This window comes from Streptopelia decaocto, assembly GCF_964273445.1.
Source record: "Streptopelia decaocto genome assembly, chromosome: 11".
Lineage (NCBI taxonomy): Eukaryota > Metazoa > Chordata > Aves > Columbiformes > Columbidae > Streptopelia > Streptopelia decaocto.
The window spans coordinates 15,843,530-15,868,359 of NC_138666.1; the positions used below are offsets into that span (position 1 = coordinate 15,843,530).

Below are 24,830 nucleotides of genomic sequence, written 5' to 3' on the forward strand. Positions count from 1 at the left end.
AATTCTTTGTTCTTAAACTTATGACCTCTCTCTTGTCTATATTAAAAAAAAAAAATTAATAAGCTCAGCTAATCAAATGATCCAGATCTTACTACTCAACCCTCCCATCACTTTGATGACCTACTAACTCTCCAAAGTCTGCAGCTATATCATTTATTGGGATCTAGAAATTACTTCTGAGAAGTCAAATACCATCAGATTTAATACCAACTCATTTGCAACCCCACTTATGAAAAAAGAACAAGCGTCATAAGATGACTTGCTCCCAACAACTACTTCTGTCAGTTGGCCATGTTTTAATCAATTTAATGTGTACCTTATTAATATTGTATACAACTAATCAGAATGTTGTGTGATAATAAGTCAATGCATTACTGAAGGCTAAGTATATTACAGCCATGGAGTTAACTTTATCAACTAAATGTAATCTAATTTAAAAAAATTAAATTCAGTTTTCTTTAATAAGATGTCCTTCATAACACCACATTAACTCAAATTAATTAAATACTCGTCCTCCACTACTGGAACCTCATATCAGCACTATCAGCACTGTCATAGTTACCAAATAAGCTTCCATCATCAGGAACCGAGCCTTGCATCTCCCATGACTCCAGTTATTCCTTTTCCCTCTGCCCCAAGTATTAATCAGAACCAGATGATCTGCTAAAATTTAAACTACTTTTTAGATCTTCTACATTGCATACTTCTATCAATATTAAAATAGTTAGGAAACAGTAACAGCAAACTAAGATCATTTTCTCATGAAATGAATGTGCTGTTTCTCACTTTTAATACTACAGCCACTGGAGAAGAAATGGAAGTGTTAAATGAGATCTGTCTACATCATGAATTCATTTAATAAAATTAATCATGAAACGATTTTTATATTCCACGAGATAAATGTGATATACTAAAACAACTGACAGCTAAAAAGCTAATTTTAATTCTTCACTTTTCAAGTATATTTTAAACTGTACTTTTTAAAGGACTACTTATTTAACTACAGATGTCAGTTGGCTGGTAATTCTACCAAACAGATGACTTTTCCCCTTCATTCTTGAGTTCAGTTACTTTTATTTGTCCCCAAGTATTCAGCAGAAACCAGTTACATCAATAAAAAAATGTCAATTTTGATCTGCCTCATGAGATGCAACAACTCCAGATAGATTTTCAGTCAGAAGACGGGGTGACTAGAACAGCTATTATTAACAGCCATTAGACAGAGTGGCAGCACCACAAGACAGCTCCCTAGATTTAGGCCAGATTAAGTGGATACTGTATGCAGACAGACCTTCAAGCACTGTAAATAACTTTAAAACTCCATATTGTGGTTGAACTCTCTCTGCTGTCAGAACTGGTTAGGTCACATCACACGAGATGGTTTACAGCAAAGTGACACGCACTTTGCTAAACCGCAAACTGGATATGGCTTATCATAATAAATTAAAATTACTTAATACAGGTACGTGAGCAAAGGTCTACAAGAACGAGTGAGGTAAAGGAGACTGTTTGACATAGAACTAATCAGAAAATCACCATGGGAAAGGAGAAAATACAGCAGCTTTGCTAGAGATATTACTGGCTTTTAAATAACATTTTCTGCTTCTTCCCTGTGCTATCAAATCATTCTTTGGTTTTCTGCCATCTGTGCTTAAAATCGACTAGTCAAATAGAAATAATTTTTAACTGGGCAGATGCCCAAGTTTCATGACAGATAACGCATCATGGGTAAATACCCAGTTCTCGTGAGGCAGAGACATCAGTAGTGTTCACATTCAGAAAGGAAGCAAAGCAAACCTTTGCAACACAGATGTTAGATGGCAGTTTCTGATTTTGTTTAACAAAATGTGCAGTGATCACGACAGCATTTAACTTTCCTTTTCCTTTCCTATTAGTGTTTCATTCTGTTTCTGACACATTTGCCACCATCCATCTCAAACATAAACCAAAAAAAATATAAACTATACAGCAATATAAAACTAAAAAGGAGTCCAAGCCCATATAAACTTAACCCAAAACAGCTATTGGAGAAAGGCTCAAGTGATCTCAGAAATGCTGCCACTTCTTATTATTATGTTCAAAGTCCCCCTTCTTGCCCTCTGAAGCTCCGGGTTTGTATTCTGTAGCACTGCGGCATTCATAACAGAACAAACAATGGGAAAATTACTTTTACTTAATATTTTATGCTTTTATGGTAATCACCACTGTGACCTTCAAGAGAGACCAGCCCATGCAGCGGCACTGGGGAGGAGGACGGCAAGCGGATTGCGCAAACTTCTGCCATTCCTTCCCAACAGGAGCATCTCTTTATGCCCCTCCTGGGTTGTTAGGAAGGCTTTGAAATCAAGACTAGCTGAGAAGATTTAAGGTCATTTCAGAAAGCATCTAAATATATAGTGGAAATTTAAGCCCACATCCCCAAAATACTAAAGCACTTATTCATACTCTATCCAAAAAGATACAGTTGCCTTTAAAAATCCCACCTTTAAAAGCTTAAACGCAATTGAAAAGGCCCTACAAAGGTGGTACAACAGCACTTTTGAAAATTAAAACCAATGTCTTTCCTTACGTTAGCAGCAGCCCCTTTGCTAATCTAAGCCGAAAGGAATCTAATATATTTTTTGCTCTGCAGCCTTACTTTTAATTCCCTGTTAGCCTGGATAACAAAAACAGATGGATCCATTTCACTTGCAGCTTCATGTGCACCAGGTGAGCTCGCCAGCACCCAGCGCAGCCCGAGCCTGCCTTTGGGAAAGCAAAGCATCGCCAGGCAAGGGAACTCAATTATTTCTACTAGTCTTAATTAGGAAAAAAGGGAAAGGAGAGGCTTATGGATAACATCATGGTGGGAAGAACACAGGTTTTTAATTTCTCTTTTTGAATTTCTAATAATTGCAACTGAAAATGGTCACCTTTGTTAAAATGCACACAATCTGGTAAGAAACTGCAGTTCTCTAAACTATTTTGTTTACTTTCCTACAAAATAATCAGTGCAATAAAACTGCTATAAACTGCTGCAAGTCATCTTTTCCAAGTGTACAATCATTCAGATTTTCATCTTCTTGATCACAGCAGCCAAAACAAGAGTGAGATGCACAAAGCTCACCCGCAGCTAAAGAAAAGCGGTATTTTTTTCTGTGCTCTACTATTTGTATTATATATTTTATTATGTTTCTCTTGAGTGAGTTTCTTACATAGCCTTGCAAAACTCCTTTTCCAAGATTTTGGAGAGAATAAAGAAGTTTCACCTATCATATTTATTCCAGCTGCTTTCAGTACTTGCAGCAATTACCACACTGGGGTGAACTGCAATTTACGGGCTACCCAGACACATGTTCCTACTCCATCATTTACCAGCAGTTTAATTTTGTTTCGTTACCGTGTTAGGAATCTTTAAAAACAACTCTACTGCTCCTTTAATTGGTAATTTCCTGAGTTGTATTCTGCTTTTCACCTCTTAATGACTAACAAGAACAAAAACCATCTTGTAACAAAAGCAAATCTGATTAGCTTAACAGAAAACTAGAATTCAGCTGGCATGCTGACCAAATGTAAGGACGGAAGGTGTTCGCTGTATCTGAAAGGAAAGTGGGCCTTACAGGTGGCTTTTGGAGCAGACTGGAGTGTTATCATAGAGGAGCAAGAGATCCAGCTGAGCTCGGCCGTTTGCTGTTACAGGCACCGTATGGAGAACTGGAGCTTCTGCCCGGTCTCCACAGACAAGAGAAATAATGAAAGGAAAACAGGAGGTGGTCAAAGAGACTTGTTCAGCATCTCCTGGCAGAGCTCAGTATGGAAAAGCAGTTTTAACTGTGGTCCGAGCCTCAGCCCCTGCGTCCGCTGATGCTCGTCCCAGCTGGTCTGCTGGCAGGGTCTGCGCTGGCAGCTCCACTGACTTCTGTTCTTAGATGAGCATTTATTGCAATTCCAGTTTTCTGTCCTCACACGACAACTGTTGTGCTGGGCAAGTTCATCTACCCCCATTAATGAATTACCTGTATTAACAGTATTAAAAAAACAAGTATTTTCATAGCACAGAATGTATAGGGGGAAAAGCCTTCGTAAGGCTATGGATGGTCACACTGGCATTAGTGATGTCTTGATGCACTTGCAGTCCAGCAACAGTCATTTTTAGCCTCAGAGAAAATCACACATTTAGGCCAACATATAATTAATTTACTAAAGATTCTCAAGCACAACAAATCCTTAAATACAGAATACCAATAGACATAACAGAAAACTAATCTGATACAGTTTCCTAGTTGGAAGAAGATAAAGTATACTATATTCTATGAACTACCTATTTTTGTTAGGAATAAAAATAATTATATAAGCCATATACAGCCTTTGAGTTCACTATCTACAACTACCAAAATATTATCTCTCTTTGAATCATCTTAGAATTAAAAGGAGGAATAAACAAATGAAAAAGCAAACAACCTCCTACCAATCTGATGAATTCCTAGTGGCCTCTCATACTCTCAAAAGTAAAATGCCACCCTTTTGCTTCCCACTTCTCACTCTCTTTTCCTAAAAACCATCTTAACATGAAGAATGTGGTTTTGATTTTACAACTTCTTGATTTCCTCCACATGGACTTTTTCCAATAACAGCAAGTACATGTAAAATTTGTCTGTGTAGATTCTTTGTTGGCTAAAGATTGTGTCTATATTTTCTTGTGCTTGCTATCAGGTTTAGTAGCCTTATAAGCATTCCTCTTCCCTAATCCCTCTGGACTTCTGTATCTTTCAACAAAGCCTCTTCATAATCCTGCACTCCGACTTAGAGCAGCACCTGCTTTCTCTAATCACTCTGAAAATCAAGACCTTTGAATGTGATTATAGAGAGTTTTTTTATATTGCCTAGACTTCTATGACAAGGGATCAGAACTACACACCAAATCCCCATTAAATCTTTGTGTGCTCCTGAGGCATTTTCCTGCAATATACCCTTCCCACTGCTATTTCCTTGCACTGAAATCTGGGGTGTGCTGCTTTGTTCTCCCCATTTCAATGGTTCTCACCACTGTGCTGCAAGAAACAACCCACTGTTCACAGGCTGTACATGGCACACAAACGTGTTTTGCAGACCATGGACACGTGTGACAAACCCCTGGACAGGAGTGACGCATCGTGGCAATGGTCACGCTCACCGGCGTTCCCCTTCTCACCTCTGCAGATGTCTGGTTTGTTTAACAGTCCTCTGCCAGCCTCTTGCATGTAGATCAGGAAGGATAAATGGGGAATAATGGGGTCTCGCCAAGAAAAATTTGGCAAAGTTCCTGTGTCTTCTCTTCCCAGAACGGCGACTGTAAGACTGGGACTGCAAGAACCATCAGAAGCTGCTAAAAACCCCACAGGGCACTGCTGCTCCAAGGGCCTTTTGAGAGAGATGCATTTCATACCTGTAACAACAACCCTGCTAAAGCCTGTAAGACACTGCGCTCCATCAGGGCTTATGTAAAGGAATTCTAAATATTAGAGATACACCCTCTAAAATACATACAAATAATACTTCATACATAAAAAGAACCTGGGTAGAGCACTTGAACTTCATTCTTCTTTCACCCACACAGCCTTTCTGATTATATCCCAACTTTCAGACTTTCCATGATCAGTATTTCTAATAACTCCACTGGCAATGAAAACACATTTTGGAAGCTAACTAGTGCTATTTAAAAAATAACAGTATTCCTTTTGGTCTCCTTCCACCCAGCTGGTATAGACCCTCATTAACGGAGGTTTTGACAGCCTGTCTATCTGTGGAAAGCCCTCCTGAATCTTTCTGCACTTTGCAATATTGAACAGAGCAAGCTCGGTGCCAAGTGCCCAGATCTTGAAAACACTCCTGATAACTTCATCTCTTTCAGAATTTAACCATTCAAAAAACTGCCATTCTTCAGCTTTTAAGAGGCCTTAAATTCTCCCTGCAATAACAGATTGTCGTTACTTTATGCTTTTAGAAAGACAAAATGTTGAATGAGAACAAATAGATCAGGTTCTCTACTTCATTTTTTTACCAATCTGCTTTCACCACGACTCTCTGAACCATCCTTTCACAGGTTCATTGCTGCCTGTTATAATCTGCCCACAACACTTCTATTAAACATATATCAGAACACCTTTCCTGTGTTTTACACACCTGTGAGACACCTTTCCTTGTTTTAGTACATGGCACTCGTGGCTGAAAAGAGACTAAAAAAGACTGAAAAGATAAAAGTTAAGGGAGCAGGGAGGAGGAGGAGATAAGGATACTTGCAGACTTGCTCTCTGGTGCAATTTACACAGGAAAAAAGGAAAGAATAATAATAAAAAAAATTTAAAATAATAAATACCAGTTATTAGGCTGGTTCTTCTGAAATAGCACGTCTCCATAGACGGAAATGGCTGCCAGCCACGTATTTTTAAGCAAAAGAAACAAGATATGAAAATGGAAAGGTTAAAAATGAAGTCGAAAATGTAAATTGGTGTCTAATGCTATTGTAAGCATGGAAAGCAACAGAAGCTCCAGGTTCAGCCATGATTCTCCACGGACACACGTGTACAGGAGCCGCACCAGAGCTCTGCTCCCTGCCTCCAGCTCCACGCCAGCACTTGGAAACACAATCACAACCGGTACAGAGCTTCCATGTTACCTTTTCTACACATCCCATTAAGAAAAAAACAGTATGTAGCATGCATTTAAAAAGCTGAATTTTGAGCAACATACACCAAGTCCAGAGTGCAATATGATTTAACATTTTCCTCTACTTTTAGAGGAATATCTTGCATTACAACAGTTTGAAGTATTTGTTCAAACAGTCCTGTTCTTCGGCCAGTCACACCAGACCACTCTGGCACACCAAGAGGGAGCAGGAGAGTTTCAAGGCCAACACATTTTTGCTGAGTCTTTTGCATAGGACCAAGCCTCTATTGTTTTGCTTTGTTTGTTTTGTGTGTGTTTTGTTTCGTTTTTTCCCTCCCCGTTCTTAACAGAGTTCTTTATTTCATTATTCCTTAAAAATGTTCCTCAGCACAGATTGAAATCTCCTGTTGTTCACGCTCAGACCAGCAATGCCATGCAGGCTTTCTAAGTATATATCAGAGAGGCACACTTCTAGAGAGTTTAGCAAATACTTCGTTATAACAATACAAATCAGCAAGACTAGTGGCTTTAAAAAAGTGTTCTTGTTAGCAGTATGCTGCGTGAACATTACTTTTATCAAAACCATGTGCCAACTCGCCCTACAAATAAATTGCAACCTCATAAAATTGTCAAAATTGTCTCCCTTAGGAACAACAAACTTTGATTCACATGCACTTTCTGCACTGTAAAATATTTCATATTTTGTTTCTCCTATGTAAAGCATAATAGTCTACATAATTTGATTTATACTCTGGGGATCTGGTACATCTATTAACTATGTAAAAGACAGCGCACCAAATATTTTACAGTTTACGCTCCAAGATTCAAATATTCCTGGTAGTGAAATAATGAACGGGTGTAGGCAAGAAAGCCTTGGGGGGAAAAAAACACCAAAACGCAACAGCAAAAAATACTGTCTGCTGACTATTGCCAGCCTAAATCATTATAGAGCAAAGCAGGAGCTGGACTGGGGAAACATTAAAAGCTGATGGACGAGAAAAAAATCAGCTGCCTCATGAAGTAGTAGCTTTCTAGTACTGGGGTGGGGAAACCTTTTCATTCATGCCAATACCATTTACATTGAAATTAATATTCCTATGTGATATTAACAGAAAAAAAATTATTACTAATAAAACGTAATTTATGAATTTGAAATATGAATAGGAAATAACACTCGATAGATTGGTACTGTGAATGAAAACCTTACCTCAGTCTGCAAATTACTGATTTTGGGAATGGAGCTCATATATGCAAGTCAATAGCCACTTCCCAAAAAAATCCCCCACAATCCCCCTTGTTAAAAGTCACATCAGAAGAGTCTCGCACGCACTGAAAACCCTGACATTATGTGTAGGTTAATATAAGGACACAGACATGGGAATATAGGACATCGACAGCACTCTGTGCACACAAGAGTTAATCCTCTACTTTTGAACAATTCTTTCTATTTTTCAGATCATGAAAATACAAGTAGTTTGGATTTTAATAATAAATTTTGCTGAATATTGGAAACAACTGCTATATCACACATACTAAAATTTTCAAGATCAGCAAGATCAGTTCTCCATTATATCCAAGTTATACTAATGTACCAAAAAAAGCCTGTGCCTGTGAACGGTAAACCCCCAGGTCCCCAAACACTAGTGCTGCCCCCCGATGATTAAAATGACAAACTACATCCACAGTTGCAGTACACCCAAAGCCTGTAACAGATTTAAAATTAAGCAATGCACCAAGGCAGCTATTAGTCTTTCAACCCAAGTGTCAACGTCAAACAAATTAATGACTGAGCAGTCTCAACCAAATGGTGTCTTGACAATTACAAACTGCCTCTCTAAATCCATATTCCAGCGCAATATTCCTGAGTAAGTTTTCTGAACTGAAGCGATTTAATTTAGTAAGAAAATACTGCTGCGTGTGGCTCTGAAATGTTCTGCAAGCTATCACATCCACTTCACCATCCAATTCTTTAATGAGAGACACATACTGGAGATGAAAGAAAAGGAGATCAGAGCACGAATTTGATATACAAGAGCTGAACGTTGCATCACACATGCAACCCTTGTCAAATTCCTCCAACTACACCCATCTATACATAATCTATAGCTAAGATGAAACCGAATATTCTCCAAGAACCAGCATGATGTGAACCGTATCTCAGCTTGAATCTACAAAGGAACTTGCCAATAGTTGAGATTTTTTGCACGCCATCATCCATTTTCAGCAGAAACTCTTGGAATTAGAGAAAACAAGTAAGCAGACAGTAACAACTAATTGTATTGCTCTTCCCTTTCCCTTCGACGTTTATTTTTTCTCTTCAAAGTTTTACAGATTGATTGTAAAGCTATGCTGTAAATCAAAAGAAAGCCACTACTCATTACCTAGTTAGAATTTCCTGGGCTCTCACTGCAAAGCTATTTCTCTGCTGTTTGATCTCAAGGCCACCGGCAATGTCTACAAGCACACTACCTATCATGGCAGCTGATACACATTTTTTCCCCACATCCCGTTTCAGCAGCTTGATGAATTTCCACCTGCTTTCAGTTCTAAGGAGAACCATCAAGATAAATGGTTCACGGATTCAAAATAGTTGTTCAGGTTGAAAAAATAAAAATATATTTAAAACTAGCCAGGAGCGACTTAAAGAAAATGGAGTGCATGGTCTACTGGTGTAGACCAACCTGCCCAGCTGTGATGGCCTACGCTCCATCTGACAAATAAAGGAAGTAACGCACCTGTTTTTTTCTTGAAAGTGAAGATTTAGAACTACTGTTGCCACTGTAAAAGTTATCTCCCAGCAAGGAAAAATACATAAAAAGACATGTGCCTCCCGCTCATCCCTTCCAAATTTCTTCCTGACGTATGAAAGATGTCATGGGACGTTTTATTTTCTGTGGGTTTTTATCTCTGAAATACCAGGAAAGATCAAGCCTCTTCTTTCCAGTGTTGCTGGAGGGCACTGCTCAAACAATCCACTTCACTCTTCCAGTCCTTCCGCAGGCAACAGCGCTCAGTCCTTCACTCAGGTTCTTTCTAGATAAAACCAAATACTTTAAGCCAAGTCTTCATCACTGCCAGCTTTGAGAAGCCCTGTGCCTGGTATTTCAGTACAAACCACGCACAGAGCTATGACCAGTGGGTCCCCACCAGCACCCACTCGCAGCTGTGACAAGGGTGGGCAGCAGCCCTGGCCGGACGCAGGAGAAGGCGCCTGGAGCAGGCTGAGCCTATCTGGGCTCTGGGCACTGCGGTGGTGAGGGGCACTGGATGCTACAGAGAGCTAATTAGCAGGTGTGGAAGCACCAAAGGGTGATGAATGGCACTTGGTAATGATCTGACATTTAACTGGAGCAACAATGGCGACAGCTGTGATTTGCCCTGATTTGTAGCTGTAAATTGGATGCCTAGAGCCCCCACATGCTGTTCAGGTGTTGAGGATCAATGTGAGGCCACCAGCAGACTGTGACCATGAACGCGGTGCAGAGCACTGGCTGGTGTGGGGCAGCAGGACCCACACTTGACCTGGTGCTACCAGCCCCCTACACGCTCCCCACTCAGCCCCACCGACCACGGCCAAGCAACCTGGCCCAGTACAAACCTGTAATACCCAACTTTTGTCTCACACATTCAAAAGGAAAATACTTGAACAGTCTCCACCAACACACACTTACACCTGTTGATTTTTTCCAAGCTGTCTTTAAATAATCAAAGCAGTGGCACAGGGCACAACCTGGCCCTTCCCCTCTGCACCACCTCACCAAATAGGTCGGGAAAGCAGAGTAAGATAAAATGTATAGACTGAACACTGAAGAAATTATTACACCTGGCAAACAGAAAAGTAATTTAGCTAAGAATAACAGGCAGGGATCACTCCTGCAGGTGTGGGTACAGCCCAGGTGCCTGTAGAGAAACAGGACAACCTACAGGAGGTTATGGAGCTCCCCCTACAAACTGGCCATCTCATCTGAGCTCCGTAACACGCTACAGTCTCAGGGCGCTGCATTTCCCCATAAGAGTTTGGAATAAACTTTTAGATGTTTGTCATAATATTTTGGAATAAACCTTTGAACTGCTGAAAGGCCTCACAGACTTTTTTAAAATTACATTTTCATGCAATTATGCATGCTGAGCATAACTGAACCAAAATCTAACATACCTTTCCTCAAAAAAAGACAAATTTCATTTAAAGTTCTAGAAAACAGCTAAAATATATCACTTGTGTCTGCCCACACAAATGAATCTGCATCCTTTAGCATGAGCCCAACAGAAAAACGTTATCCATTTTGTACTTGCAAGGTCCTATCTTCATTTCTCAAAATGAGAAGCTCTTCACTGAACATTGCCTGAGACTATTTTGAGTATCAGCAATATTTTAAATTTAGAAACGTACCAAACGATGTAATAAATATGAAGTACCAACTGAAAAAGAAAATACGTACAAATGAAGGTGACCCCTCCTGTCCTGACATTGGTATATTTAGGACCAATTTGTCTTTATGCCTCAGTGCAGTTTATGGTGAGTGACAGGTGCTTCTGGCCATCTCAGACCTGAACTCTGGAGGCAGGTAGCATAAAGCACAACATCCCTCCTCGCATCTCATGACTATTTTCACTTTGCGAAAACCTTTGAGCACATGATGCAAGTTCTGTCCGTTTCATCACAATTTTATCACAGTTCATGCCCAACCCATGCTCAGCGCTGAAGAAGACACCTGAGAAAATAGAGAGAGGTTGGGGCAGAAAATCTGCTGGGTTTGTATCTGTTGTTTTAAGTAACAGACAAATATTATTTTTATTTCTGCTAGGAATAATGCAGATGCTTTTAGACAAAGAAACACCAGAAGGGAGGAAGTGAAAATGCACACGTTGCATGTCTTCAAAAGGCAGCAGATTCCCCTGAAGGCAAGCATCGGCTCCTGGGATTTTACCCCATATTCCACCCCCTGCCTGCCGCAGATGGATGGCTGGACGATGAACATATTCCTCTTGCTCACCAAAACCATTTCACTTGCACATACTGAATATCAGGCAGTAACCTGTGTTCCTAAGCAACCCCACGCTCACTCCACGTTCTCCCCGCTCTGCCACCGCTCGACAAGAGGTTTTAATCGCCATTCCACCCAGGAATCCCAGCACGGGCAGCCTGGGCCCAGCGCTGCAGGAGGCAGCACCAGGCAGCTTCACCCTCTGTGTTGTCTTCACCAAGGCATGCAGATTATAACTAAAGACAGCATTGTTACTTCTGAGTTGTTTATAAAGACAAGTTTGGAAAAAAAAAAATGTGTATGTTGCACAGAAAATGCTTGCAAATACAAGCTAAAAATTTATATTCTTGCCAGCAGGTATGGAAACGTTCTTTTAGCAGTACTGAGGGTTAAACTTTTTTCTGACATTTATACTATTCCATGCTGCAAAAAAAGCTCTGCAAAGAATAATTGCTCCCACAGGGACCAATCCATGGGTCACAGTTTTTTGCACTTGACGGCAACAGCGCCTTGAATGAGATTTTCTATAAAACCTAGACTTAAGCTCGCTGCATAATCACAATGTTTGCCCTAGCTCTAGAAGCTGAACTAAAGCACCACTTCTGCACTGTAATTATTCCACATATGTTCCAAAAACCCATGGGGAAATTTTATTATTCAGGAGAATAAATAGGGTAAAAATAAATGGGTTTTAATTTTAGCCAATTTTTACACTCCTTATGAATTTTCATTTTTCATTTTCAAGTTTAAGTCCATGGGAGAAAGGATTTGCCTTGAAGAAATAATTAAACTTTCATCTTCAGTTATGCTTCTTAGCAAATACCCAGCCACCCACATAGCACATAACACACAAGTGCTATTCAGTGACACAGGATGCCAACATAATCACCAATGCTTCATAATCTTCCTTTCAGTTTCAAATTGAATATTTGAAGTTTGAACTTCTGTTCAGCAACACAGAGCAAGCAGAAGTGCGGTAAGGGCTTAGGTTAGACGGGGGCTGAGGTCTCAATATAGAGCTTAATTGGCCCTCAACACTTTTTTGAATACTTGAACTATTCTTAGAGAATAGTGCAGTAATTCAGCATATGGGATACGTAAACCTGCTGCCTCCAGGATAATAGAAGATTACAACACTCAATTTGTGATGACAATGTCTGAGCCAGGTTTAGGCAGCTGCAAAAGTCGGAATTTTTCTGGGAAGGGAAGCTGAAGAAACTGGATTCCATCCAGTTTGTGAAGATGCAGGTGTACTTTGAGACTAAGTCTACCCACGACACCTTCTCCAACTGCTGGGAACATTTCAAGGCTCCGTTCTTAATGCAGGGTCCGAACAAATGACTGCACAGGTGCTCTGTATGCAAGTCACAAAATCTGCACGTCCCCACAGAAAAGCCACCCCCTGTTCACAGGGTCCCGCTGGCCATCCCCTGTCCTCCAGCATCCGCGCACCAGCTCTGCAAGCGCCGCGCTTCCGTCACAGAGCTCAGGCTGTTTCCAACACATGAGCCGGCTGAAGAGAAGGGCACAAAGACCAAACACCAACACTGGAAATCAGAGGTTAATGCAGACGCATGAGCTGAAATATAGGAACAGATTAATTTTCAATGCTTCTCTTAAACTGCAATAGGAACAGCAGTTTACCAATCTTCCAGAAGATGCCAAATCCAGCTCCAAGGTCCTAAATCACTACACTGATCCCAAATGCTAAAACCAACTTGAAAATGAAGCCCAACTACAGAAAACTACCAGAGAGAAGTTACAACATCCATTCAGGAACTCTTTCATTTAACAGACACCTCCTTGCCCCACCAGCCTCAAACAACCAACAAGCTCCCCTGTATTCCTAGAGATCAGTAATTCCTACCCAGACAAATTCTAGACCCCCTAGGAATGTCTTATGGACACAAGCCTCTTTGATCTGCAACAGCAGCAGAAACAGCGTTGGCCAAGACCTTCCTCAGTGGAACGGTTTTTGTCACACGATACCGACTTCCTTTTCACAAAGACAGAATTTCTGATCAAAACCAGATTATTTGGCCCTCAACACAAACATCTCTGTAACCTCCCCAAACCTTGAAGGACTGAGAAGCCAACTCCTGAATGCAGTTGGCATTTCCAACCCAAACAACGCAGTAGTCACAGGCATGTTGTTCTTCTCCTCCTTCAAACACAATAAAGACCAAAAATAAAATATCCTGGGGAGTTGACCCAATCTAATGTAAAACACCCAGTGTCAAACCTTCCATTACAGAGCAACTCTAGAGATTAGACAGGCAAAAGACTATTAACAAATCACATCCAACATCCTAAACTTCACACAGTTGTAACATATTCAACTCATAGGTACACCTTGCACCCAAACAACTTCACACAATTTTTACAAATTATCTGCTAAGCCGAGACATAAGAATGTCTGTCCACCTCTGGAACTCAGTGCTGACCAAGAGGACGTAGAAGGTTCATTTTGAAATAAGAAAGTGCAGAAATGCAGCCCAATACTCCTGAAAGGGTAGTTTTCTGTAGTTGGGCTTCATTTTCAAGTTGGTTTTAGCATTTGGGATCAGTGTAGTGATTTAGGACCTTGGAGCTAGATTTGGCATCTTCAGGAAGATTGGTAAACTGCTGTTCCTACTGCAGTTTAAGAGGATTGTACCAAGCGAGGGCAACTGTATCTTAAACTAACAGATTAATTTGCAGAGCCCTCAAATATCACATATCTCATTGGTTCTTTTAAATATAGACATTTCAGTAGATGAATCGGAAGACACACAGTCAGTTGTCAGCAAAGGTCTTGGTATCCCTCACTTCCCAAGGCTGCCTCAGGCTCAATTTGATCTATTCAGGAAGAGCTGTTAAAAGTGAAATCCAAGTAACCCAGAAATAATGTTGGTTTTTGAGGAGCTCTCAACAGGGGCAAATTCCTTTTAGCAGAAGCATCACCTCTGCTGTCTGATACGATTCAAGTTCCTCCCCAATCCTAAATTTCGCTCATAGTTCATTTTCCGTCACTTCTGCCTGGCAATTCAAATCTATTCTGCCCTCCTATGCGACCCGACCTTAGTTACATGTGCCGTGTTCAGCTCTGCTAGCACAGCAGAAATGCAACACAGTTAAGCTCTAAGACTCCAGCACTAAGCAAACTCGGGTACTCTTGCATCTCTCACTGCACGAACCACCTGCAGCTTTGTCCTTTGCAGCTTTCACGGACTTCCCACACATACATTTTTTCAACTATTATTTGTAATCTCAGACCTTAATAAGCATCAGGTGTCATAAACGTACCATCTCCAGACAACACTTACAACCCCACGATCAAGATTCAGGTCACAAATGTGACAACACTTGAGAGCAACACAACATCCTAAAAAATAAGACCAAATTTATCTGCCTGGAGAACCAAACTAAAAAAGATTATCACGTATCATCCTGTAAATATAATCCTGACCTGTGGTTTTCAATGCTGCTGATAACAGGTACACTAAAAAAACTACCACCTGCCAAAATAGTACAGAGTTCTGCACAATTCTTCCCCTAGAGAGATGACGCCACAACAGAAACCCAAACAAAAATCAAACAAGCACAAAAAAGGCAGGTGTTAGAAACACTGCTTAATAAGCTGGAAGGTGTTACTTGGACTCTACAGTGATGAGGGTGCTTTAATAACCAGTTTGGAAAAAAATTTATGCAGGGGGGACATGTTAGCAGCAAGGAACAGAATCTGTGCATTTTCATCTGTCTAAAATGGTTTTGATTTTCAGAAGGTCAGTGTGCGACATCATGTTACTCACGTGCAGACTTGGTATTCTACCCATTTCCTTAAAGCTGGGCTTCTAGTCACTGAGCATGGTCACATAGCAGTTCTAGTTATCAAAAGGCGAGAGTCAACGAACACGGAATTCTGATCCGTCTGCTTTGACAGTAATTAGCAAAAATTATCGCACTAAATCTCACAATGCAGATAAAGCCTCACATATGGCAGAAACTTTGCTTTTGACTTGTCTGAACAAGCATGAACAAAATCCACAGCAAATAATAATCAGTTCAGCCTGCTGTCTTTTACAATGAGCTCCATTTCACATATCTCCAATCTCAGCTTGTCATTAGTAATGCTAATTAGTTCACTATCTCAATGCCACACTAGATTCAGTAAAAACAGATCATTGCTAATTTGAGAAGAAAGCTTGTTCTTTCCTTACTATAAATAAGAGTAATAGTCACTCTACAAATTACCCATAGAAATTAATATTGCTTGTAATTTTCAATCAGATTCAAAATTTAAATAAAATTGCGACCACCTTTTGATTTCCAAAAAGATAATAAAAATGTAATTATGAACTATCACAGCACTAACTGGATTAACAACCCTGTAAGGACATACAATGACACAGTATTTAAAGTTGGGCTATATCTTGCCAGGCGAACCAGCCCAGTTCTGTATGCACGCGTGTTACACGCATCCATCCATAGGTCTCTTTTGAAGGGAACCATTTTCTAACACCAGCACGGCAATTGTTCTTCAGTATCTGCGGGCTGACAGTTTTTATTTTAAAGTTCTCACACAGTCCGACTGCAGAAATTTTCTGTAGAAGATAAAACCCAATTATCTGGAACTTCAATCACAAGTCACAAAAGAGACCTGTGCCAATTAAACAGCAGTCTTCTACACAAAGAGCTAATTAAAGTGACACCCAGGAGGTGAACCAAGCTGTCCTCTACTGAAAGAGAGAACATAGGAGCTTGCCACGGGACCTTCTGCAAAGGGACAACGCTGAGACTTTACTGGGAATATACTGGAACTGCTCTGCTCCCCCCCAGCAGCTAATGGAGTCCACCATCAATCACTATGACCACACAAGCCAGCAGTTCAGGTAAATCTGGTCTCAGAGGTGACAGTGTCCCCACACTCCCCTCCCCAAGAGGTCTCTGTCCCCCACATTTCCCCTCTCAGCTGGGGAGACGGGGAGGGCAGGGTGACTGCAAACGGGTTTATCAGGGCTGGGGCAGCTGGAACCTCTTACATTGGATTTACCATGGAGAAGCAACGCTCCTAAAGCAGACCAGGCGCTGAGACAGGAGGTCTCCATCCTCGCCCCCACTTCTGCTCAGTCGAGTGTGTGCACATGTGCATTTCTGCCTCCGGGGGTCACAGAAGAGGAACAATACTCACGGGTTTTCTAAACCAATTTTTAAATTCGGATTTATTTTATGACTATTTACAACTTCAATACAGCTGGATTAGGAAATCAGCAGAGACAGTCTAATTTAAAACATCAAAGGACCAGCTGTACCTGAGGGCAGGTGGGCAGGAGGGGGAGGCTGCAGCAAGTGTCTCTCTGCATCCTGTCGCTCTTCCCAGCAGAGACATTATATCTGACATCCGTCTGGGCACGGGACACCTGAGATTCAGGGGCTCACTTGACCTCGGCAATTAGTAGCTCCCCAACACATGCTGTCAGAGCTGCCCCAAACTGCCTACCTGGCCCTGGACTGCTGTAGGTCATTTTGCACCAGCGTGTTTAGGAAGGGCTGGGTGACCCTGAGCTGCCGCCTCCATTGGGAGCTTCCCGGGTGCGGGTACAAAACGCCAGCTCAGCCGGTTGCTCCCGCACCAGGAGCAGTAACCCACATTTAAAACCCCATCACCTCTAATTGTGAGGCAGCTTTGGGAAACAAGGCAGTCAAGCCATTTTCAGGCTACACAATGCTGGCAACTGCTTAAAACAAATTAAAGAAAAAAGAAAATCACATTTCAGTACCCGAGCAGACTGATGTGCTGATTGAGATTAATGCAGTGCTGGTCTCTTGTTTAATAAATCCTGTAAACAAATACCAGTGAGGGTCATGGTCCAATTCAACACCACCCCCATGTCAAAAAGCAACTGGGAAGAATTCACCTGTGTATTTTTGTCAGCGGCAATGGGCATTCTTGTTTACTATCCACAAATGCTTATGTGAAGGACTTACAAAGGCTATGCTTGAGCTGGAATTCTAAATACAAAATCTGCATTGTGAAAAAAACAGAAATATTTCTAAAGATTATTTGCTGCAGAAGTCTGTGTCTTTCTCAAGAACATTCAAAGAGCAAAAGCTATCAGGAGACGGTAAGTGGCAAATCCTGATTAGCGAAAATAATCAGCATTTCACTAAAACAAAATGCCCAAAGGAAAATAAAATTATTCTGGCTATTTTGTCTTCTCTAGTGAAATAACATATATGTTTTATTTTCAGTTTGTTCCACTGAAGCAGAGGAGAAAGAGATAAATGAAAGATGAGCGCCATAATCCATGAGAGCACTCTCAGACTTCCACAGATAGTGAAATTTAACATTGACAGATGTGACAGCAACTCATCTCAGAATCTAAGCTCTGCTTTGGAATCGAGACAGCACTGAAAAGAATAGGGATAAAGAACTCCTATCAGCCTCAGCTGGTAAGAGGAGCAAGGTGTAAAAATAGTCTGTATTGTAAACCAAGAAGGAAAAAGCTCTGTAGCCTCCTTCTTGCCATTTTATTCTTCAAATTGTTGCTGTTACAGCAGAGTGGAGTTTAGGTTTATTATTAACTACTACAAAATCCCCACAATTATTTGTATGGTTGTACAGACCTAATGATCCACTGCGGTATATACAGAGGGGGCACCTCTACAGCTGGGCAACAAGCTCTTGATGTGGCTGGTACGCTCTACATAAATTCCAGCCCTCAACCCCCTTCAACCACAGCTGCAGAAGCTCAGTGTCACACTTGGGAATGTCTCCAGCTGGCTGGTGGTAACCGGCTGCTGCTCCATCACTTGTACCAACCTTCACACCAAGGCATGCAAGGGCATAAAAAAGAAACACAGGCAAACCCTACAGGGAGGAAAGCAGACACAGGGAGACGAAGCGGCTTCCCATAGCACGCCAGCAATAAAACCATCAGTGCCTGAGCAGTGCCCAAGAGCTACAGACTCACGTATCCTCTGAGCGGGTACGGTCAGATTCTTCTTACTTTGCTGTTTTCATTGATGGAAACAACATGCAAAGTACTGTTACCCACATCCGACGCCGCACATCACACCACCTGCCCTTTACAGTAGCTAATTCCTCCTTTGTTTTAGAAGAGCCCACTCTACACGATCAGGATCCACGTTTTTGGATCATAGGTTCTGCAGTTGCGAGTATCTGCACAGTAACCATGAGGTGCTCCCGTGTCCAGCAGCTTTAGAGCCTTCAGAGATAGTGAAATAATCCAGGGAGATTTAGGACAAGGGAATGAGTGTTTAGGTCTGTCTTAGTTCTGCCCAGTATCATCACTGTAATGATGACTACACTATCAATTAATGAATTCAGGACTGTGCACACGCTCCTATCACGGGGCCTGCAGTGCCAGTAAGAACAGGATAAAACCCCAAGAAAACAGGCAACACGCACAACAGCTGCGTGTCCGACACTGTGGGTGTCGCAAGTTGCTCTTCTGTTGACACAGCATACACTTCCATGCCAGTCCCAATCAGATCAACGACTCCTAGTAGTCATCCCCATCTTAATATTGTTCTCTTCACCAAAAATGGAACAAATAAGAAAATGCACAGAAGAGTCAAAACCTCATTTGGTAAATACTAAGCAGATGAAGAGGCAATACTCTATAAATTGATAAAAAATAACCTAGAGAAGGTATCTCCAGCGCTTTAGAGCATCCTCAAACAGATGACTGCAGGTCCTAATTAGTACTTTAAGTGTATATATCTATATAGACACAAAATATTGTTGTTTACATAGAAACACTTAAATCACAAATTTTTTTTTCACACACGCTTCTTGAGCTAAAGAGATTTCTTTTATCACTTTGCTGTATTTCAACAATATATTCATTACAGAGCAGTTTCATAATTAAAAGCCTTTAATTAAAGAAGATTAATTAAACATGAGATAAGCACAACTATACCCACTTCAGAGAAAATCCAGAATCTGACCTACCAAAATGACTTTAAACGCAATTACACATGCTGTGAACTACTGTTTGTAGATAATTGCCTTGGCTGTCTCCTTAAAGTCAACTGACTACATATTAAAGTTAAATAACATCAAACCAAAAAAAAAAGAAGTCAGGGCTGATTGGACTTACAGTGAAATGTGTACATTTTTCATTTATCTCAGCATTAACACATTACTGGTTCAAAGTCATTTACCAGGGGACCTAAATAGTGACGAGTACTTCCAGCATATTTCTGAAGGTAGCTTTCAACCCTCAAAATAAAAATTATTATCTTATCTAGAGATTTCTCAATAATTTACTTAATTTCCTTCAAACTACTTCTCAGAGAATAATCCCAATCCTAAAAATATAACTGGCTTTATATATTGTCGACTCTTAGATACATTTGCTAGAGTATTTTAACATTTTCTTGCTGCATGATACAGTAGAATTAAAATGGCTCATTTTTAATAAGAAGGCTACTTAACTGAATGAAGAAAGAAAAGGCAATGCTTAGGTCCTACATGTAGTAATGGAAAATTTTAATTGCATTTGAGATCTCTGGCATTAGTCTTCCTAGCAGACAGGGTCAGATCAGCTTTGCACCCAAAACCACATATGCTATGTCAAAGAATGAAGTAAAGCAATAGGAAGGTGAGTTTATTGGTCACATTTCAAGAGATATAGATATTAATATCAAAAATTCATAATTGCACAGCTATCAGTAGGAACTGCAAATGCACCTGGGGAAGGGGTCACTCAATTCAGAAAACTTGCACAAAGGGACTAGGAGCCCTAGAAACGTCTGAAAATGAAAAACTTTATTCAGTGTTAATTGATCTCTTAAATACAAGTAGGAATACTTTTGACAAACCTATACAGACTAAGAATTTTCGTTCTCTGCACCCTTAGATTTCGGATGTACCAAAGCTGCCCGATGCAAGCTATCCAGCCTGTTGACAACAAAGAAAACCAAAAAACATCCCACCTCCACAAACTACAAAAAGACCCAAAACCACAAAAACCACACACAAACCCACCTTAAAAACTCTGCTATTTCAATGAAGATTGTCTATTTTCAGATGTTACCTATTTTTAGGTCTTTAAAAGTTCGCTTTTTAGACTACATTAATGAGTTTATCTGCATATAGAGATTCCCTAGACTGTTTTCTAACCTCATTTATAAAGTACATATTTCTTGCCAGAAGGGTGCGGAAATGATGGTACTACATTTTGAGGACCCTTTTCCCCTAAGCAATAAGGGAACAGAAACTGCAGCACAGGGATGAATTCCACCAGCAACAGAAACTGAAGTTCTAACTATATTCTTCAAGGCAGACGCTACAGAGTAGGCCTGCCAAGGCCTCTTTCATTAGTGAAACAGCCTCAAACTCATTCAAGAAGTATAACCTGTCAAGACATATGGAACAACAGGAGGCAATTTTACATAGGTTTAACAGACAGTTGCCTCATTTATTTATTTTTCTTTAATTGAAAGACAGAAAGAATCATTTCCAAACATTGATGTGTATGGAAGAAGCGAGACAGAGAAGAATGGAAGCACTGGAGTGAAAATGTCATGTATCTCGTATACATGTGTAGTTGTCGCATGACATTTGAACTAAACTGCCACGATAATGACACTTAAAAGCACTTGAGAACAAACTCTGCTCTATGGAAATTTTTGATTACGATTGACTTCAAGAACCAAAATTATACTATCAGCATGTGTAGCATGGGCAGTGAGTAAAATGAACATGAATACAAGGTTCATTAGTGAAGTTAATGAGGAAATGCATACAACAATTTTTTTCCTGCTACCTGGTGGTACATGTAACTGCAACTTGAAGCACAAATTATAGGTATGAGACTATAGAGTGTGCAGATATTGCAGCTGTTTAGAAGTCACATTGTTTTTTCATATTGCATATTTTCGAAGGGCATTGTTTGTATTTTGAGCTACCCTGCAATCCTGATGACAAATATTGAGGTCACTTTATTTTCCCCTCGCTGGGTGCTGAATTAGCCTGCTTACTAACGTTTGAAAAATTACTGTCAAGAAACAACAGTGACTGAGATATTACTGCTATTTTCTATTTCTTCTTTACACAGTCTGAAAAATGAAAATATTGTATGTAAGCTAAAAATAAATGGATTTGGTGATCAAAATTGTGCTTTATAAGACAGGCTGCTGATGATCTAATGTAAATATTGATTTGAAAGAGGAGGCAATGTTTTCCTTGTAGCTAGACAGATCACTAGTGTATCAGTTTGGAGCGGGCAATCCTGCCGAGATCTGCCTGTACTGCATGTTTTCTTCAATATAAGAGATATATGTTGTATTCCTAATGATTTCTTAACAGCTGTAGTAACATCCATTACATTTGTGAAATGAGGTCCTCGTACGGGCTAAGTACAGGTAAAGCTGACGTGTAATGGCAGGCAAGATGTAATTGAACACAGCTTTTTATAAGGTTCTTAAACTCTCATACATGGCAGTCTTCTAAGCATAACAAGCATAAAGGCAATGTTTATCCATAAACATGATTTTACTGGATGGCTTCAAACAATAATAGCAGCTATTTTGTAAAGCTTCTGTAAATTACTAAAACTCCAGGAAGAGAATTATGCTACACCAAAAAATAATCAACCATCATCAAATACATGTTTGAAACTGATGAAGTACCACCTCAAAATAATAAAATGATTCTTACAAGAGTCTTCAAACAGCAATGAGCTCTCAGTCTCAACTGAATCAATGCTACTGCTTTGCCTCAACTATTGCTTCTATCCCTACTACAGAGAGATTTTCTCCTTTTTATGACAATTATTGAAAGAACTCTTACCTCTCCAGCTCGTATTCTTTCATTCCTGCTTTTACTGCCTTCATTACCTGTAAGATACATATTAACATGGGACATTCATAGCAGGAGGGAATCTCATATTTATAAATTTATGACTTTTGACCAGGTATCTCCCGAGGAACCTATATTACAAAAATATAATCTGTACTTCATTTAAATTTACATCAGTAAATGCACTTTAAAACTACATTAAAAATCAAACTCATTTTAATCTTTATAAATGTCTGCAGTCTCCAGCAATAAAGCAAGTTTAATTGCCAAACTTCTATATCCTAATGAAGTGCAGCTCATCCAAATACCAACGCTTAATTCTGAAAGCTCTGGTGAACTTGGCAGCAAGTATTTTTGTTCTACTTTAGGAAACAGCAGCAAAACAAAACTGTGAATTGGAATATACTACAGAGGAAGATTCTCTTTTATACTTTGCAGTCTGAATCAACAGAAAACTACTAGAGTCAACACTGTTTTACAACCCATAAGTCTGATTTTTGTACTCAGATTTGCTGGGAATGTGCACCAGTTCTATTCCTTTGCCTGTTTCTGTATTATAAAAGTTCTAGGCAGCTGCTCTATGCAAGACATTCTCTCAGATGTGGTAAGATGATGTTAACAGTCAATTGTTAACGGTTGGACTTGATGATCTTAAAGGTCTTTTCCAATCAAAACAATTCTAAGATTCTATAAGATTATTCAAGACTTATGAAGGACCAAGGAGAATGAATGCAAATGACTATCCCTAGACTTTGCAATTTTACAATATTCATTTTAAGATATTTTTACACTTCACAGTGCAGAAATCTGAGGAGCAGGAGCAAAGGCAACAGCTGAGTCAGTAACCTCATCACCCACTTTTACCCAGGCTCCCTCTGGTCATCACTCAGAAGTCACGGCATCCCTGCATCACTATGTGGAGCACAGGACCAACCCACAAGTTAATTCTCTCATCAATACCAGTAGGACAATATGACCCCACTGGTCCACTGCTAGGTCCAACCTGAGTGGCCCTCCTGAGAGCGTGGCTGTGTCTTCACCAGGTTGCTACGTCAACAGAACAGCATCGTGAAGCACTGTTCTGGGGGACATACCCATCTCTGAGGAGCCCCTGAAGAACCCTTGCACTGCATGGAAACGCTCCTTCAGTCTGCAAAGAACTGGAGAGAGTAACCTGCTAGTTAAACTCTTCAGAACTGCACGTGCTGACAAGGGCCAGAAGAATAATCTCCCTGATCTCTTCTTTCTCCATCACTATACAGGAATTTGTGCACACAAGACAGATAGATTGCAAGCAGGTCACCTTCTGCTGGGGGCTCCAGCTCTTATCCAAAACCACACTTCATTTCTCACACATCACAAATGCACCAGTGAGTTCAAGGACAATGCAAGGTATATTACTGGGCTGTAATAGGAGGGATATTATCCTCTTATTTCTATCCAGCCTTTCCATTATTTTATTACTAAGCAATTCAGGGTTGCTGGGAACATTTTCTGAGTACCACTGCTACACTAAGAGCAAAAATTATTAACAGTAAAGGATCCATTACCTCTTTATGAGCTTCACTGGAGATTTTATTGGTGTAGCGCAGAACTTCCAACTCCATGTCTGTCTTAATCACACGACTTAAAGAAAAGTAGAACAGATATCAGGTTAGGTTGTGACTTCACAGCTTAAGAATACGAAATTTAAAAAACCTGAAAATAATACGCATCCCCTATGGCAAAATTAGATCAAGCAGACCTCAAGAACTAAGAGCTATTGCGGTATTCATGACAGCAAAGTTCTGTTGGCATTGATTCACCATTAGCAAAACAATCTTACTAAGGTAAGTCACAAGCATTTCAAACACTGGCCTGCATTATTTTAATACTAATAAACGAGTGGCCCAACCAACACTTTTTCAGCTCATTTGACAATACATGAGGAACAAAAGCAACGTATTTCTGCATTTGTCATGACTCAAACACTACTTCAAACAGAACAATTCTACAAGCATACTTTATTTACCTTTTAACACAATTTGAAACTAGTTTACACAATGAAATTCCCAGAGCTCTAGAATTTCTATTCAGCACAATCCCAACTCCCACCTATTTGCAATACTTCAAAAGGCAGGAGGAGGGGTGTGTGAAGAAATGCTATTTCTGTTTGGTATTTAAAAACTCAAAACATGAAATTCAGAAACCACAGCAGCAGCAGTTACAGCCACAGTGTCCATTTTCCTTCACATGCTTCCGGGGGAAAATAAAATCAAAGCAAATCAGTCCCCCCCAAAATCCCATCCTGTTCTTCAGGCATTATGAGATACTGAATTTGTGTCTCTTTATGAGCCTTGATACTCTGTTCTGAACCCATCTCAAAAATTTACCATTAAACTCTTACCTACTTACACTGCTTTCTACCATGT

General features: G+C 40.2%; 1 protein-coding gene across 1 annotated transcript in view; it reads right to left on the minus strand.

Moving 5' to 3' along the window:
- PEPD (peptidase D) overlaps nt 1-24,830 on the minus strand; it is a 133,084-nt gene that overhangs the window by 71,603 nt on the left and 36,651 nt on the right. Inside the window, exons 8-9 of the mRNA XM_082062963.1 lie at nt 23,970-24,045; nt 22,411-22,457 (exon numbers count right to left, since the gene is read on the minus strand). Of these exons, the coding sequence (XP_081919089.1) occupies nt 22,411-22,457; nt 23,970-24,045 (123 nt within the window). The remainder of the gene's footprint in view (nt 1-22,410; nt 22,458-23,969; nt 24,046-24,830) is intronic.